Consider the following 16,815-nt stretch of genomic DNA (forward strand, 5'->3'; position numbering starts at 1 on the left):
ATTATTCATATTCGATACGTGACGATCGCGTAAACTGCTGATAAACGCAAAAACTGAAAAAACTGTTGTGCAAGTTATCTATAATGCATTAATATTAGCATAGGCATGTGTTAACAATGGATTAGCATCGTAGCATTGTGTTTTGTATGTGTGAGCACCTTTGTTGACGTTAGGTCGGAAGTTAACTGTCAATATGCACATACAATGCAACAACAATTTATTCATAAATCTTTTTTATTTAAACTAAAGCTGGCATTCCAGAGCTTAAGACTCGATTCAGACTGAAGAATACACCTAAGTTGAATTTTAATACATATTTCACATTCTTACAGGCCTGAAATCGGATGAAACGAGTTTTGTCCATCGTGTGATAATACGGGGCTATAAGATCAGTGTTGGGGTCAGGTATATGACGTAATCGAAAACAAATGACCTCTAAAGGGTTATTTTTTGTCGATTATTAACGTAATAGAGATAAAATTGTTTCAATAGACGGCACACCAGACTATCTTATATCATTTTATAGCAACATATTACAAATGTATAATGTAGGTACCTATTGTATTTAGCTTGATGCGCCGTTGTCTCTGTTAGATTTCGTTTAAATAGTTAGTTTCGTTTAAAAAAATAATGTTACAGTTTAAATAAGTGATTAACCCCCGATTTCCGAATTGAGATTTTTAGCTTGAGTGTGCTCATCTTTTATTTAAGAAAATCGGACCAAAGACATTTCAATCTTACCACTAACCCTTTACTGGTATAAAGAAAAATATTTTTAATTCATTTTCAACCTTATTTTATCTCAAAAAAGTTCGAAATATCGTGACAACAATTCATCCACTACCGTAAACTTTTAATAAATAAATCCATCGTCTGCCCTCGGCCTACGCTTCATTTGTGTGCGTTTCCGTAATTTCCCTCTGCGGTGCGCGGGCGCAGAGTCGTCGCTCGATGACTGCTCACGCGTCGCGCATCGCTCACCCCCACCCCTACCCGACTCGTTCTCACAACATTTACATATGCATATGCACCGTTTTTTCGCGCTAAAACGATAATCTACCACTATGGTAATAGACAGATGATTCGCAGCATAATCATAGCTAATTAATTTCGTATTCACAACGTATTAGAATTTGCCGTCACGCTATAGATGCAAATAACTAACCGATACTGCTGCGGTTGCGCTTGATAGAGTCGTCATAACGACATTACGAACTAATAAGTAAAGTACTTAATATGCATACCAAAGTTTTATTGAAACGAGATCTATCGACCTTATATCTAAGACAAAAGTGGAACTAGAACCGTATTTGTCTTACTAAATCACTTTCAGTCTAACTTTACAACTTCCAGGGAAAATAATGCGCAAAAGATCCCAATTTCATAGAGTCCCGTCAAAGTGCTTAATAGCTCACTCGGGCTCTACGCCTATTCGCCGCGCGGTACTAATTCGAAAATCGTTCGAGATTTTCCGTACGAATTGTCAATCCGAATACGCACTCAAGATCCTCGACATAAAGTATAATAAGTGAAACACAATTAAACTAACCGCCGGCTCGCACATGGTCTGGGCGTGTCGTCGCACACCACTGCACTCGCCCCATTGTTTATCCCACGATTAAAACCAATTCAAACACTAACTCGCACTCGAAAATTAAACTCGAGTGGTGCTAGTGCCTTTGTTTTAGGCACAATACGCGCGCCGCTGCCGACCGCGAACGCTGCGGCTCTGTAGCTTATTCTCTGTTGCTGAGAAAATAAAAAATGGGGTGGTTTTGTGGGTCAATGCTCGAGAACGGATTATTTTTTCGTTAGTCTGATAAAAAATCGGTCATTTATGTACAAAATGTCAAATACCGTCTTGTTAATTCAATGTTAAAGATCAGATTTTTAATTCAGAACTCTAGTTTATGCAAATTAAGCCTCTAATAAAAGTATGCAAGTCAAGTCCAAAGCGTCGGTGATCGTTGAAATTCGCTAAGCGTGGATTAATAGGGGACGCTGAAGTCTGCGCGCGCGCCGACAGCTGACGGCTGAGAGCTCGCTTTTTACTAATTAAACCTCTATTGTGCCATTATTGCTTGCCGTGTTGATCGTTATCAAGAATTTTCAATAGCGACACGTTTTGTCGGACGCTTTTTCAAAAGATTTTAGTTGCTGATTCAGTTTTAGATACACCCTTTTAGTGCAGTTTTGGAGCATTTTACCGTCGATTTATGAAGAATATTCATAGTTGTGGTGTAAAATTACTATCGTCTGTCATTTTGCCACAAAAGGCTGAGACAAACAAAGTGGTGTTTACACTTTTTGCATAGCAAAATTGGTAAGAGCAATAAGTAATGTGTTACTACAAAGTCATCAACCAGTATTAATTGACAGTTTTGTTTTATAGCCAATAATATCAAGTCGTCTTGGTTCGCGAATCCGTATCCAGGAAAACCAAGGTACCACTAAGGGAATGGTGGTTAATTAACATGTTTTTATGGACATTCGTAAAAACGCAACGGGTTCATCAACTGCTCGCCCTACTACATCTAGCCCTTATTTAGAAAAAAATATGTAGTTGCGTATGCAAATGTAAGAGTGTAACGTAGTAGCCACCTACAGCTAGGGCTGGCAAGCGCACAAGGTTTACTTTCGCATGTCACAAGTTTGAAATTGCGAATAAATAAAAAGCTTCATCTATAATTACTTTTTTATAGATAAATAAATAAATATCCTTGGACATTTTACACTACGCTTCTAGTTCCAAACTAAGCAAAGCTTGTAGTATGAGTACTATAATACCCGATGGTAAGTGATTACTGCCGCCCATAGACACTCGCAACCCCGGGAGAGTGATGTAAGTGCGTTTTCGCGTTAAATGACGTGAAATAAAGAGTAAAATTGTTTTTATAGTGGCCGAAAACTCCGAACCTGCTTTACACAAAATCAAGAAATGCCGGTATGATGATGCTACCTACCACAGTAAATAGGTGTTTCTGATTAAAATCAATCAAAACAATATAAATTATTAAGATATCAAAACCAATATTATCTCAGATGTGAATAGATTTTATTTTCGATAGCTTAGCTTACAATATTTCTACAATTTTATCTCTCAATCTCAATCTATAAGATCAAAAGAATTGCGCAAAAGCTCTAATAATTATCATTGCACTGGCATTAATGTAAAATAGTTTTGTCGTATCCTATCTCCGTAAAGTGTCAGCCCTACCTACAGCATAGTTTACACGGCCCGATTGATATCAGCCCATCCGTCAGAAACAATCTGCGTGCAGTGAGCAGTGTAGACAGCTCTTTAGATAAACAAAACATTGCCTACGTTAGGCATAAATCTATCTAGTATCTTGCCCGTGGCGTTGATTGCGTGAATGATGTTTTGTCAAAATCTACGACATAAAGATACATCTGACTACACATGACTGTACGAGTATTTGATGAAAAATGGCATTTAATATAACTCTGTAAGATGTCAGATTTTAGCTTGATATGCCTTTATTATCTCTACTGTAGAAAATCCTTCTGTACCTTATAAATAACGATAGTATTAAATTCTTCAGGATCATATGGAACCTTACCCATGTACATTAGCAAACAAGTATTTTTTCCCCGTATGACTCGAAACCGCGTTGTGACTAAACCACAGTGCAACACACATGTAGTTGTGAACTAAGAGTATAAAGTTGAGTAAATTATATTTTACTTAATACAATAGCATTCTGACAAAATCATTATTTTAATTGGAGATCAATAACCGTAGTTACATGAAAGTCTATGTCTCCCTAAGAAATAAAATAATTTAGACAGTAATAAGATATCAATTGAAACGAATGAAATGGGGGAGCAACCACGAAATTCACAAGAAAATAAAAAGGGCAATAACCCGGTTGAAGATCAGGAGTCACGTCAGAGAAATCACTGGAACCACTATAAATCCGGCATTCCGACATGTTACCCAGCGTATAATCACAGCGGACATTACGAATACCTACTTTATCGTCAATCAATAATTAATATCTGGTGAGACGCTCCCGAATTTCGCGGAGAATGATGAGCCGATCGCGTTCGCGTAATCGAACCAGCAAAAAATAAAAAATGAAGCAAATACGAAATACTCCATTACCGGACTGGACAGCGGCGGCGGTGGAGCGGTCAAACTCAAATATTACTTGATGCTAACAGCCTTAAATGTGATAAAGAAAACACAGATAGACTTTGTAGCTCTAAAACAATAAAACGACAAAATAATGACACTCAAGTCAATTTCAGGACTTTCTTTGGTCAAAATACAATTTGGAAACATAGAACTGCATCAAGTTTTCAGTGTATAACGGGGTAGTGTTACATAAAGCTCTACTCAGATTTGAACTAAACTCTTTAAAAGGCTAGTTAGCTAATTCAAAATATTTTAAAGAAATGAAAGTCGCTTGTAAAGACATGCATACTAAGAAAAGCTCCGGTTATATTATTAATTCGTAATAGAATTATTTATACAAGTACAATACAAATGAATTGAGTGTGTAGTTGCGTATTGTTTCTTAATAATTTGAGATGCGGAGAGACTCTTCAAATACAACAAAGACTTGAATAATATTATTCTCAATGGTTATTAGAAATCTCGCAGACTAATAACAGCAATTCACATGAATGTTTCCATAAAAACAATGATTTTAATCTTCGTGAAAAAGCAGATTATGCAAGGAACACAAAAACGGCAGAATTAACAATAAATCACTAGATAAGTTTATAAATATAAGTAATAATGTTCTGCAGTACAATAGGTAATCAATTGACTACGCTAACGATGGGAAGACGCACGAACACCTGTACTCACCTACGTGTCTTTGCTATAGAAGTGTCATTTTTAATGCTGATCAAGCAGAGAAAAATAATTAAAATCATTACGGCATTGGAAAAACGGCTTGGGTTTGATTGGTGACGCAGGAAGATAGCAATCCAATTACAGTAACGTAAAAGGCATTAGGAAATTAGAAAAGCAATTTATTATCTTCAGTTTTTCATGGAAAATCAATAGTTTTGCAATGGTTTATGCAGATATTACTTATGCATCTCTTACTGAACATACCTATTTCTGTGAATAAATTGTATGATTCTTATTATTAATTTCTTAATCGATATTGGCAAGTAGGTACTGTTCTTGTACTTTGTAAATAATTTCTTAAGTATTGCAAATTGCTTAAATGTGCATTTTGCCTCTGATGATGATGATGTGTAGTACGGATCGTAACTAACATCAATCATATTTTCGTGGTTATCTACCCTCGGTTTCTGAATTTTCATATTAAATTTATCATTGAGTAGAAGATGAGCACGCTCAATCTCTTAATTCAGAAACCTGGTCTTATGCTGGGCTTTAACTTTAACAAACGTCAAAAATCTGTCAAACTTCGTAGAAAAAGCACCGGTTATCGTTATAGATACGGCAAAATTTGACAAGAACTTGAGATGAAAGAAATTTCCGTCATCTCCACGGCAGTTTGTCCATGCGCGGGCGCATTGTGTATGCAGGGCGCGCCCGCCCGCGGCCACGTCAGCTATTTGCCCGTGTCCAGGGGCTAAGCCATTCAAGGCTAAGGCGCGGGGGCCAGTTTTTGGCTGTTTTCGACTTGATCCGCCATTGTGGCCGGTACCAAACTACCAACTGCACGAATTTTGACAGTTTGTAACGAGTCCAGGCGGGAGAAATCGTGATTGATTTCAAAATTAATTACCGGCGCGCACGTTTGGCAAATTATGTCGATAGGTTCTGAGCGCAAGTTTGTTATACATTTTAAAGTTTTTGATGATGAAGTCTGCAGTAAGATTGGTATAATCCAATCCTTAAATTAAACTTAAAATCCTTTTTGGACATTTTGTTTACGTCTCAATCTCAATATCCTGAGTTGGGGACCTTTTTGGAACACTTTTTTCTTTAAATACTGACTTTCTTGTTTAATTTTCTTTTTTTATGTAAGTAATTTTATTAATTTTGATATTCCGTGTTGCTAATAAAAACATTTTTATTTCAATATTACATTTATTTTATTTTATTTATTAGGACAACTAACAAGACAAACACGCATACATGGAATTACTATAACTAAAAGAGCTTAGAACTAAGTGTTGTCTTAATTTATAGGTTGCCACGGCATGCAATGTGGACAGTTGCAAATTTAAAAACTAAGAAATAGAAAAACAATTATGACAATGATCTGCAGCAGTACTGAGAAGAAGCAAGTCAGAAACTCAGTAGCCATTGTAGCTCGTGTCCTCCGACATAATAAACCGATGACCTAAAGCCCGGAATGCATTTAATAAAGGATCAAGTGCGCTGACGCACAAGGTTTATCAGTGATCAATGACACAGTGCTGATTTAACTGATTTAAAAAACGTCTGTGATTTAACTACCCATTCTTTTAAGAATAATACTAATAATATAATTAATAAGATAATTAAGACCTTAAGTACTCACCATGATATTAAGTTGTCTTCAAAGAGTTTTGAACTGAAACTTTAAATTCATGTGTAAATTAAAAGCAAAAGCACGTCACGTCACAAAACGAAAACTTTTCTCGAGAATCAATAGTGAATTAAATGAAGTAGTATATTTGAAACATTTATTTTATCAATTTAAGGAACCCTAAAATTCGCGCTACGAACACAATGACCGGACAGTGCCGACGCAACGTCTGCCCGTAGCAGCCTTCACTGTTTTAGTGGTTGGAAAAACGCTAAATCGATAAATAATTAACGACCACAATTTAACGACCTACAATATATGGACACCTTTAATTGCCTTATATTTAATTGACATTACAATTTTAGAATCTAGATCAATGTAGTTTTAATAAACCGAAGCTTGAAAAGCTCGCATGAAAATTCATGGATGTGACGCAATAAGAACATTTATTGTTCGTAAGAAAACCTTTTGTTTTCTTTTAAAAATATAATGATAACACTTTGTGCCTATAGTCAAATGAATACAAATTAAATGTGCATTGTCATCTAAAAATATTTTACTTCAACTGATCAAGTTTATGATTTTCTTCGTAGATAATTTATTCATAGGTAATTTGCTCTTATGATTTGACAAAACATTTCTTTATTCTAACAATCAGTATACGCAAATGTTAACTATTAAAATAACAGTAACAACGTAACGTAATCTGGTTAAGAACCACAAAGTTCAGTCGACACCGACATTCGAGATCCTCAACCCTCCGTATTAAGACGGCAAGGAAATGCATGTCTCAGGTCTGCGGTGTCTTAATAAGGATAATCCTCCCATGAGGAGTGCAATTAATAATGGACGGAACCCGGCATCTGTAGGGTTACTCCGAAAAACGTTATCCAAAACTTCGAATGTTGGCATCTCACTCACGCAAAGTGAAATACCAGCATGAGCAACAGTGACAGATAGACCCGAAACTACGTAAACAGCGTTTCGGAGTAGCCCTTTTAGACGCGCCCTAAGGATCAGGGAGTGTGAATGCGCCCTTAGATTTGCAGAGTCCTTCGATTAGTTAGGCAATGCTAATGAATCATGTTAAGTAGTATTATGTAAGTAGTTATGTAGGTAGTTTGTGCAGATGTGTCTCGTATTCTACGTTGACATTTTGTGGTTCAATTGTTTTTGTTTCATAGTTAATATCAAATATTTTGTAATCAGCGTCAGCTCTCAACGCTATTTCCAGATTTTCATATGTTTTCATCCCTCTTTCTCGTAGCGAGATACTTGCATGAGCGAGAAAAATTGATACTAAAATACGGGACTATGATTACAGAACTCGTAGTTTTGTGAACTTCTCTGTTTTCTTATACTCTTTGTTTACTATTTGACTTCTTAAAAGACAAATTTAAACTCCAGTCTCTTTGTTTTTTTAGCCAACCTATATTTGAATAACATGAAACTTTTATTGCTTTTTAACATCCGCTCACCACAAACTTGTTACAGCATCTATAACGTGTTGTCACGTAATTCGAAAACAAATTTGTACAAGAATGGAAATCTATTAAACATTGCAACAAAATGAATTTGCAACCTGCATGCTGTAGAGCTTAAGTAACAGCGAAAGTATAATATCTTAGATTAGAAACCTTTAACCTCATTTGCTGTATCTAAATGTTGAGCAATAACGTATTAGAACTAAACAACGTCCATTGTTGAAGAAACAACCGTGTCGTTTCAATTACTACACATAAACAGTTTTACTGTGCCAACACAGGTAATAAGCCTTTCGTTTTCAACGGATTAAGTAACAAAATATACCTAGTTTAATTTCAAAACTAGTTGAGAAACTGAAATTAAAAATGCTCTGGGTGGGATTGAGAGCGTGGTGGAGCGCGCACGCGGACGATGTAGCGGGAGCGGATTGAGAATCGTTCATGCGTGGTGTTACCAACTAATTTTTCGTTTTAATTTATGGTTAAACGATCGAATGTACATTGTACAGCAGCCGAAAGCGCATCAGATTTTATATTTGATGCATAATACGAGTAAATACATTGGATGCCTTAATTTTCGTCCTACTTGTATCATGTTCGATTGGAAAGTCATCATATTTACTGTGAAACTTGTATAAAATCTTACTGAATACATATGTACGTACATGGTACCTACATTACATAAAAAGTTGGCATTTGATATATTATTTCAGTTAACATAAAGTAATTTACAGATCAGCGAAGAACTAAGTTACTAATGATTTCTTCAAATCGTTCATTTCCAACATGTTCTACGTGGTTTTCAAAATACGTTGGCAACACTGGGTAATTGCGCGGCGGCGCGCGCGCAGATTATCAGAAGCAAGTGCGTTCGATAACGCATGCGCACGAACGCGTGTTATTAAATTTATTCCTTTTTCGCCAGAATCTGCATAATGAGGGGGGCAAAAAAGCAGGTAATCGCTAGGAGTACAGTCGCCTTCCCCGAAGAAAGGCGGGCACGCTTTGTATGTTCAAGTACGATGAATATTAAATTTAAAGTATTCGGACATTGCTATTTTATTTTTGTGTTATTATGCGGACGCCAGACGATTACGAGCGATTATTTCTTGTCAAACCGTGGCATCGTTTTTAAAATTTCGTATTAACATAACTTAGTTGTTAATGGGTCGATTTAATATCCTTAGTTTGTAAGTCTGTGTACGAAATAAATTTCGTGTACACGCAAATTAAGTTTGGGAATGTTTCGGACACCTGAAAAGATAATGGAGACGAAATAAGTGTTTAATTGTAAGATGACAACTTTTTATCGTGAAAAGAGTTTTTATCCTATCAAAGTAATGTGATTAATGTAACCGATAAATGATTTGAACCAATTGTTGGAGTAAATAAGCATTCTGAAGCGACAAAATTACACGTCACGAAATGTATCATACAGACAAAATACAGAATGTCAATTACATGGCTTAAAAGTGACTTGTTGACGGGAAATGGATCTATTTATTGATCATGCGATGAATCCCATCTTATCTGTTTCTAAAGTAAAATTTGAAAATTTAAACTGTTGCATCACATTTATTCACCTCCAACCACGAAATATTTTTTAATCACAAAACGATTAACAAGGTGCGAATAATTTGGAAGTACTCGCTAATGATCACGCACCCATTTAGAATTGTGTTGGTCAATCAACAAATAAACAGACGCTTCAATAAATCTTGTTTCACGATTACTATTTTTAAACTTATTTATGCAGATTGTAGTACTATAATTATAACTAATGAAGTACTTATTTACGTAGAACTAGAATATCAAGGTAAACAAACCACAACACCGAGCAGGTTTTAATTCACACATTTAAATTGGCAAAGAGATCGTTTTTGTGAATGGAATGGAAAATTCGTACGAACAATTTAGAGTAATGATTAACAACTGCGAAAATTTCTCAGGAAAACTTGCAGCGTTTTGATTATCGTTATGTGAACGCGCAGTAAATGACAATTTCAATGCAGACTCACAAAAAGCAGGAAAGTGTAAACTAAGTAATGAGTTCATTTCATTTTAATAATGCGACAACGCTTTCACATGAAATCGTTCATCGGTCGTTCGTAAATCTCGGAGCTCATTATTCTGAGCAATCTCTCAAAGATATGCCCTCATGAGCTGATGTTCGTGAGAAATTTACGTTGTAACAGGATCGCTGGTTCGGCAAAAAAGTTCCGCGCGTGTCGTCGGCCGTCCGGCAAGTAGCCAGTAATTTATGGTTAGTTTTTGGCTGCTCCCGACTCCCGCGCAATGCGGCCTCGCGGCTTTCCGCCGCCCGCCCCGCGCCGCGCCCCGCGGTCACAGACCCCGCGTCATTCCGTCAATCTCAACTACTTATCCGTCCGAGCCGATCCCTTATATTAATCATTTTTTTCACCCAAAAAAGCCACGCGTGATAAAGATCCTATCGATTCGCCGGGAGCGCTGCAAGCCCAACTTTCGAAACAGAATTGACAAACAAATATCGCAACCGATACTTATTAAGACGCGTATTATTGACTATAAACTGGTTCATTGTGCCGCCAAAATTAATCTCGGGGCTTAGCTGCGTCACAAAAGCAGCGTGCCGGCGCGTACGGTGGCTATTACGGGTACTACATTATAATTACCTTTTTAAATAGTTTTTTCAGTCGTTGTCCATATTAAAACGTCAATGTAAATAACTTGTTAGCCGCAATCTCATTTCTGGGCGATTGGATATTACAATAGTGTACGTGATTTGAGAAAGGTAACGGTGTCGCCGCTTTATCCGCGAGATGGAGCCTATTACCGGGCGCGGCACGCGCGCGCAGGCGGCTTGGACTTGGACATGCACTTAGATCATTTTATTATGCGAACAAAAAAGATATCTAATCAAACGCTCCTGACAGCAGACATAATAGTCCGAGCTTCTCATAGAGTTCTGATAATATCAAACATCGAGCTGTGTAATGAACTTTCACAGAAAAAAAAGCGTACGGAGAGTAGCCGGATGATATTTTTTACTAAATGATATTTGGGTGGAAATCTGTGTTGAAAAAATTGTCCGGATCCGTAGCGGGTGGTAATAGGCGGACAACGGGTCGGTCGTGGGCCGTAATTAGGTTCGGCGCGCATTGTGCGGGGCGCAAATTGAACCACAGAATATTTCACCTGACGCGACGTAGTACGTGTCTAATTGCACGGATTATTTATACACAAACTCCCGGCGTTTTTGTGGGCCGAGCTTGGCACGCGCCCACTTTCTACGTACCAGTCTAAGATGTAATTGTGCTTATACCCTTTTTTATTTCGGTTTCGAAACATCAAAGTCATCATTTGGAATCGGTAACGGTGCCGACACGTTTCGCGCTGGAGTTTGTTAAGTATCGTCAGTATCGTGCTACAGGCAGGCGTTATGGTAATTATGGAGGCGGTGGGTACGAATACAATAACCGTGTGAAAACTAACTAACTATATGAGATAATGTGTATGTAAGTACCTAAATAAACTACGCAATTAGAAAACATTCTGCAGTTATCGCGCACGCATTATCTTCCTTGAATAACTCTGTTATAGGAAACATGCTGTAGATGTTAGTAATTGTTGATTATAAGCTGCTTCTATTTTAATTAGTATCTGCTTAAAGAAAAGTATGTATTAAATACACAAAAAACTGCACATAACCATAGAATTATTAACAGTGGCTGAAAAAAAAATCTACTTTTATAAGACGTATAAGTAGGCACTATTAAAACAATTTGTTACATATTTGATTGTTGTGGCCACTCGTACACGTTGTATGATCTATGCCTAAGCTTCTGGTAAAAAAGTGAAATGATTAGCAAAGCCATCAGCAAAAACCGCAGAATGCAGTGTTTTGCGCCTGTTTTTGTCAGCCGATCGAGTTCAGTTAGATGCTTTTGTTTTTATTATTGCAATCTGCAAAATATTTAGTTTTACTTTCAGGTATTTCAGGTTGATTATTTAATTTTTAGCGTTAAGAGTCGCATTTTAAAGGTAGGTACCTATACCCAACATTGATGAAACAAACGCTGGCCGTAACAGCAGTCGCCCGGCAAGCGGTTAAGGTCGTGGGTTTCAATTTTTTCAAGTTATTTATAATTTTCTAATTTCAGGTTGATACCATCAAATATCTAAGAACACCTCGTACTTCTTTAGATAGATACATTTAACCTACTTATTTAGCTTGACAGTAGCATGATGTGATATTTTAACATTTAAACTTATTTAACTAAGCGGATCAGCATTACCTAATTTGTACAAAATCTAACATAATGTTAGTGTGAATTTTCAGAATAGAGGATTAGCAGAGGCTGTTCAACAAATATTACCGAACCCAATGCGTAATAGATATAAAATAGAGCACCAGAAATATTAATTTGAACAGTTTTACAAACTAACATCGACTTACAACCTGACAAAAGTTAAATTTCAAAAATCGATTTCTGAGTTAAAAAAAAGAACTTTTAAGTACATCTTACTTTAACTTTGACAAACGTCATAAATCTGTCAAAATCTATACAAAAAGCTCCAGTTATTGTTATTGGTACGGTTAAAATAAGGTGTGCAACTCAGCCTAAGTCTAATTGTAACGAAATGCAAAAGCACTCAAATATTCAACCTCTTCTAAAGATAGCAATTAGTGTGATCGAAACATTCATAAGAAAACGGATCTAATCGATCTCTCGCGGCAAAATCCATCAGACCGATTAGGCAACAATGTAAAACTTCTAAACTTCCACTGCATAATTTCCATCTAAAATTATTCCCGCATTCCTTAAATCGGCTCTAAACGTGTATCAAAATATTACATTATTATGACATACGATTTCATTACTTTCAGGTCGTAAATGCCACTGAAATCAGTTCACGGTTTCGAACGTTTCAATCACGGCTGCTATCGGCGGTATTGTGGCGGTAATAACCGAGTTATCGGTAATCCGCGATAGTGGATTAGCGCAAACCGATTATTTATAAACACCGCTATCGGTAGCCCGCCCGTGATGATCGATTAGCCGACACGTTTTCGATGTGCATTTGTTTTAGAATATTCGGTTTTGGTGCTGGCTGAAATATTTTATAAAAAAAGATATAAAAAATTATGTTTGATTTCCAGACGTTCTGAAATTAAGATGATTTTTTGTGGTTTGGAATTCATTTTGAGTCTTGTTTTATGTTGGTTGGTTTGATTTGAAGTAATTATTACTATTATTCAATGAAATAACATGGAATTATTACTTGAAAAACTTTATAGAACTGGTGGGCACTATGATTGTATTAAAATCAAAATTAAAAATATTTTATTTAATTTTGACCACTAGTGGCATTTATAAACTCATGAAAAAAAATATTACAGATTGCAGGTTATTCAATCCATAAAATATTATAAGTTACTATAATGTGATCTGTACTAGCTACTTAAGAAATTATTGTGTAACTCGTAAGTAATGCATACCTACCATTTAAATTAGTTACACACTTACATTTTGATTTTAATGTTGTTATTAGTAATTTTTAATGACGTAAAAATTACAATTGCTTGCCATTGCGCCTATTTCGAAATAAAACAAAAGCATTAATAGAACAAGAAGGTAACGATGCATCTGACTGCGACCCCTCCGTGACGTTTCATTAACCATTGCACTGCGCCCCTCGCCGCACACCGTGTCAACCGACAAATAGGTGGATACCACACAAACATCCACCATCCCAATAAAATAAAATACATGATTCTGTGAAGTTTTAAAAATTAATATGATTTGGGATTTATAATATTAATCCTTAAGATTTTTATACTAGGTTTTTTTTTATCTTACTTGAGATTTTTATACCGATTCATAGAAAATCATCTTCTTGCATGATTAAGATGATAAGTTAATACGAACTTTACATTGAAATTAATTAGTTATTTGAGAATCAAATCGTAAAAACCAAGAAAGATCAATATTTGTACCTACAATTTTATTAATCATGCATACAAAGACCCTAATTCATACGGCCATCCACATCCAAAATTAAAGGGCTGATCAGACTCAAGTCACAAAACATGGATCGTGGGGTAAATACGTAAAAACGATCACAAATAATAATATCACGACACGAACGATCACCGTCAAAATCTTCTTTAATTTGACAATACAGACTGAATTACATAATTTCAAAAAGCGCCTATACTTGAAAAGACGTCTTTGCTTTTCCCTACTTGTCATGAAACCTTAAAAAAATACATTTTAAAATAAATAATCTTTTTTATCTACTGACACTGAACGTGACTGAACTTTATTCCATTTTTTTTATCTACGACTTTATTTAATTACTTATGTAATATTGTTTAAATCATCTTCGTAGATTATTTCGCTAAATGTCCTCATTGTCTAAACAAAGTAAATATCTAATATACTGAATATGAATATTAATTAATGCAAATATAGAAGACTGTTGTGGTGCAATTAAGCATCTTTTGGTATTTAAGTTAATTCGCAAAATCTAAAACCACAGCAGAACTGGTTCGCAATGGGTCCAGCAGTTAAATTGCAATTAAACGGGAAATAATGCGTAAGTGCACCAATTGCTATGACAAGATAATAATACTCTGTGTGTTTTTTGGTTCAATTATTATTTTTGATAATTCAAAAGACGTTTAAGATAATGACAATAAAAAATACATATTTGCGTAATCGATTAATTGGGTATTTTTAACTGATTTTTGGTTTTTTAAGTAACGAGATGATAAAATGCATTTTTAGTTGCGGTCATTTTAGTGTTGATGATGTCTTTCAAGAGATATCTCATTTAAAATATCTATTACGTGTGAATCACGCTACAACCCTATCTATCGATAATCGATAAAAGTAAGTGTTCAATTAGTATCTAAACCAGCACTAAAGTTGCTAATGGAAGTACATTTTTGTGGCCGACCAGTGGGTCTGCCGGGTCCTCTGTGTTTGTTTAAAATAGCTTAACTACGTAATTATAATGTAAACTAATTACACACATCATTAGCCACGTAAATGCAGCTTAATAAATGCCGATAAATTACCTGATAATAGATTAGAACACAGATAATCTTTTAATGCTTATCCACAACAAATTTTATCGGCGGAACATCTTTCATGTGTAGTAATTTACCAAAGTTTCAGGAATCTTTCAAATAAATCCGGCTAATCTTATTTTAATCTTGATTTGAAAAGGATATTATTGTATCTTTGTTTTTTTGGCCGAATTAATTATTTTAATGATTACAGGGACGATTGTAGTCTTTACGTACTTACTATTATTTGAAAAAGTAGGCAAAAATTAAGGTAGATCAACTTATACGTCTTTATTGACAAAGCCTTGTGTTAAGTGTATAAATATCAATTTTAAATCTTTTATCATAATTATAGTCTTTGCTTTGTTTGGACTAAATAGAAGAAGAAACTAAATAAAAGATACGGTAATTAGTTACATAATCTAACCACTTTTTTAATTTGCACGTTAAGAATATTCTTGCATATTCAGTTGCATTAACGTTAAAAAAATCTGACAATGCATCGATAAGTTACAATATTATAGACTTAAGTTAAAAGTTTTAATAATTTTCAATTGATGTCAATGTTATCATGATAACGCGGCATTCTTACGTGGCAAATACTTAATCTACCCTGCAGTGTTTCAACAATATTGGGAAAAAAGTTAATAAAATCACTTTATTTATTTATTTCCGTCATTATTTGGCGTTTATTATTTAGATTTGCAGAGTTTGAAACTGCATCTACGAGTTTTAAGTAACGGATAAGTTTTTAGATTTTTAAAAGTAATTAAAAAGTAAGTATTTTATTTATTTATCAAAACAGAAAAACAGGTAGACGATATTTTCTTTTCATACATTAGTCCACATTGTACAATACACGTAGATTTAGACGTAACATAAAAATAACAAAGTGATAAGTTGGAATCTTGATTCAGTAAAATTATTTAAAATTAGTTAAACATTGTTTTTATTAAACTACAAAACAAAACTTAGATAAATAAAATCATAACTAATCATATTTGGATGTACGTAAAAAATAACCTAACTTTTTTATTCACGTGATTTTTTTTTTGCTCAAAAAATCCGGAAAAAAAAACAAAAATATCTTCTCACCTGTGACAAATCACTCGGGACCTCCGACTTGACGGTGTTGGCCGCAGCCCATGCTTCAGCGAAGGTTTCCATCGCACTCTGAAAGTCCATTTTGCTACAATTCACGACGACATCGGCATGCCGAAAATTCACACAACATGTGCACGACGCTGGCGCGACCGACAAAGAGCCCGAATACGTGCGTGCGAGCCGGCCGGCGGCGCGGTACTGCCGCTCGGCCCCGCCCAGCGAACCGCCCGCGTCGAGAAAAACCGATACCACCCGAGCGAACCTTCCCGTTTCAGCGCTTTTCTTTTTTAAGCCGCTATTTTAACGAGTTTCTTTTTTTCTCTCAGCCCAACCCCGCGGGTTGGGCGTTCGTCAGATTATTTACACTTGTAATCACAGATTGCAGCCGTGTGACGCTTAATTTGTTGTGCCGGGGTGTAGGCCAGCGATTTGCTTGTAAGCGCGCTCTTTTCCGATTAGCGATTCGCCTCACACATTCGTTCGCGGTTGACTTGGTGATGCGTCTTTGTTTTAGCTCGTTTATGTATAGAAATTCGTGCCAACTAGGTACATAAAATATCGTAGTTTTTAACGTCAATATCAAAAAGAAGTTCAATAATTTGGAAATTGTGTAAAGTTAAAAGGATTACTATTTAGATAGAGTTAATCATATTTTCTCAATCTCATTAAAAGAGACTTAAGTTTATCAATGTTATAGTCAAGTTAC

General features: G+C 35.6%; 1 protein-coding gene across 3 annotated transcripts in view; it reads right to left on the reverse strand.

The window, feature by feature from the left end:
• Positions 1-16,319, reverse strand: part of dve (SATB1_N and homeodomain domain-containing protein dve) — a 93,130-nt gene extending 76,811 nt beyond the window's left edge. For 2 of the 3 annotated variants that reach the window (XM_028308519.1, XM_028308518.1), the window contains exon 1: positions 16,101-16,319. In XM_028308519.1, the coding sequence (XP_028164320.1) occupies positions 16,101-16,190 (90 nt within the window). In that variant the 5' untranslated portion in view covers positions 16,191-16,319. Of the gene's footprint in view, positions 1-6,476; positions 6,498-16,100 lie in introns of those variants that run through there. The other variant, XM_028308520.1, reaches the window with a different exon arrangement.
• Between the last annotated feature and the right edge of the window lie 496 nt (positions 16,320-16,815).

This window comes from Ostrinia furnacalis, unplaced genomic scaffold (genome assembly GCF_004193835.3).
Source record: "Ostrinia furnacalis isolate ACB-3 unplaced genomic scaffold, ASM419383v2 OfSCF2422, whole genome shotgun sequence".
NCBI lineage: Eukaryota > Metazoa > Arthropoda > Insecta > Lepidoptera > Crambidae > Ostrinia > Ostrinia furnacalis.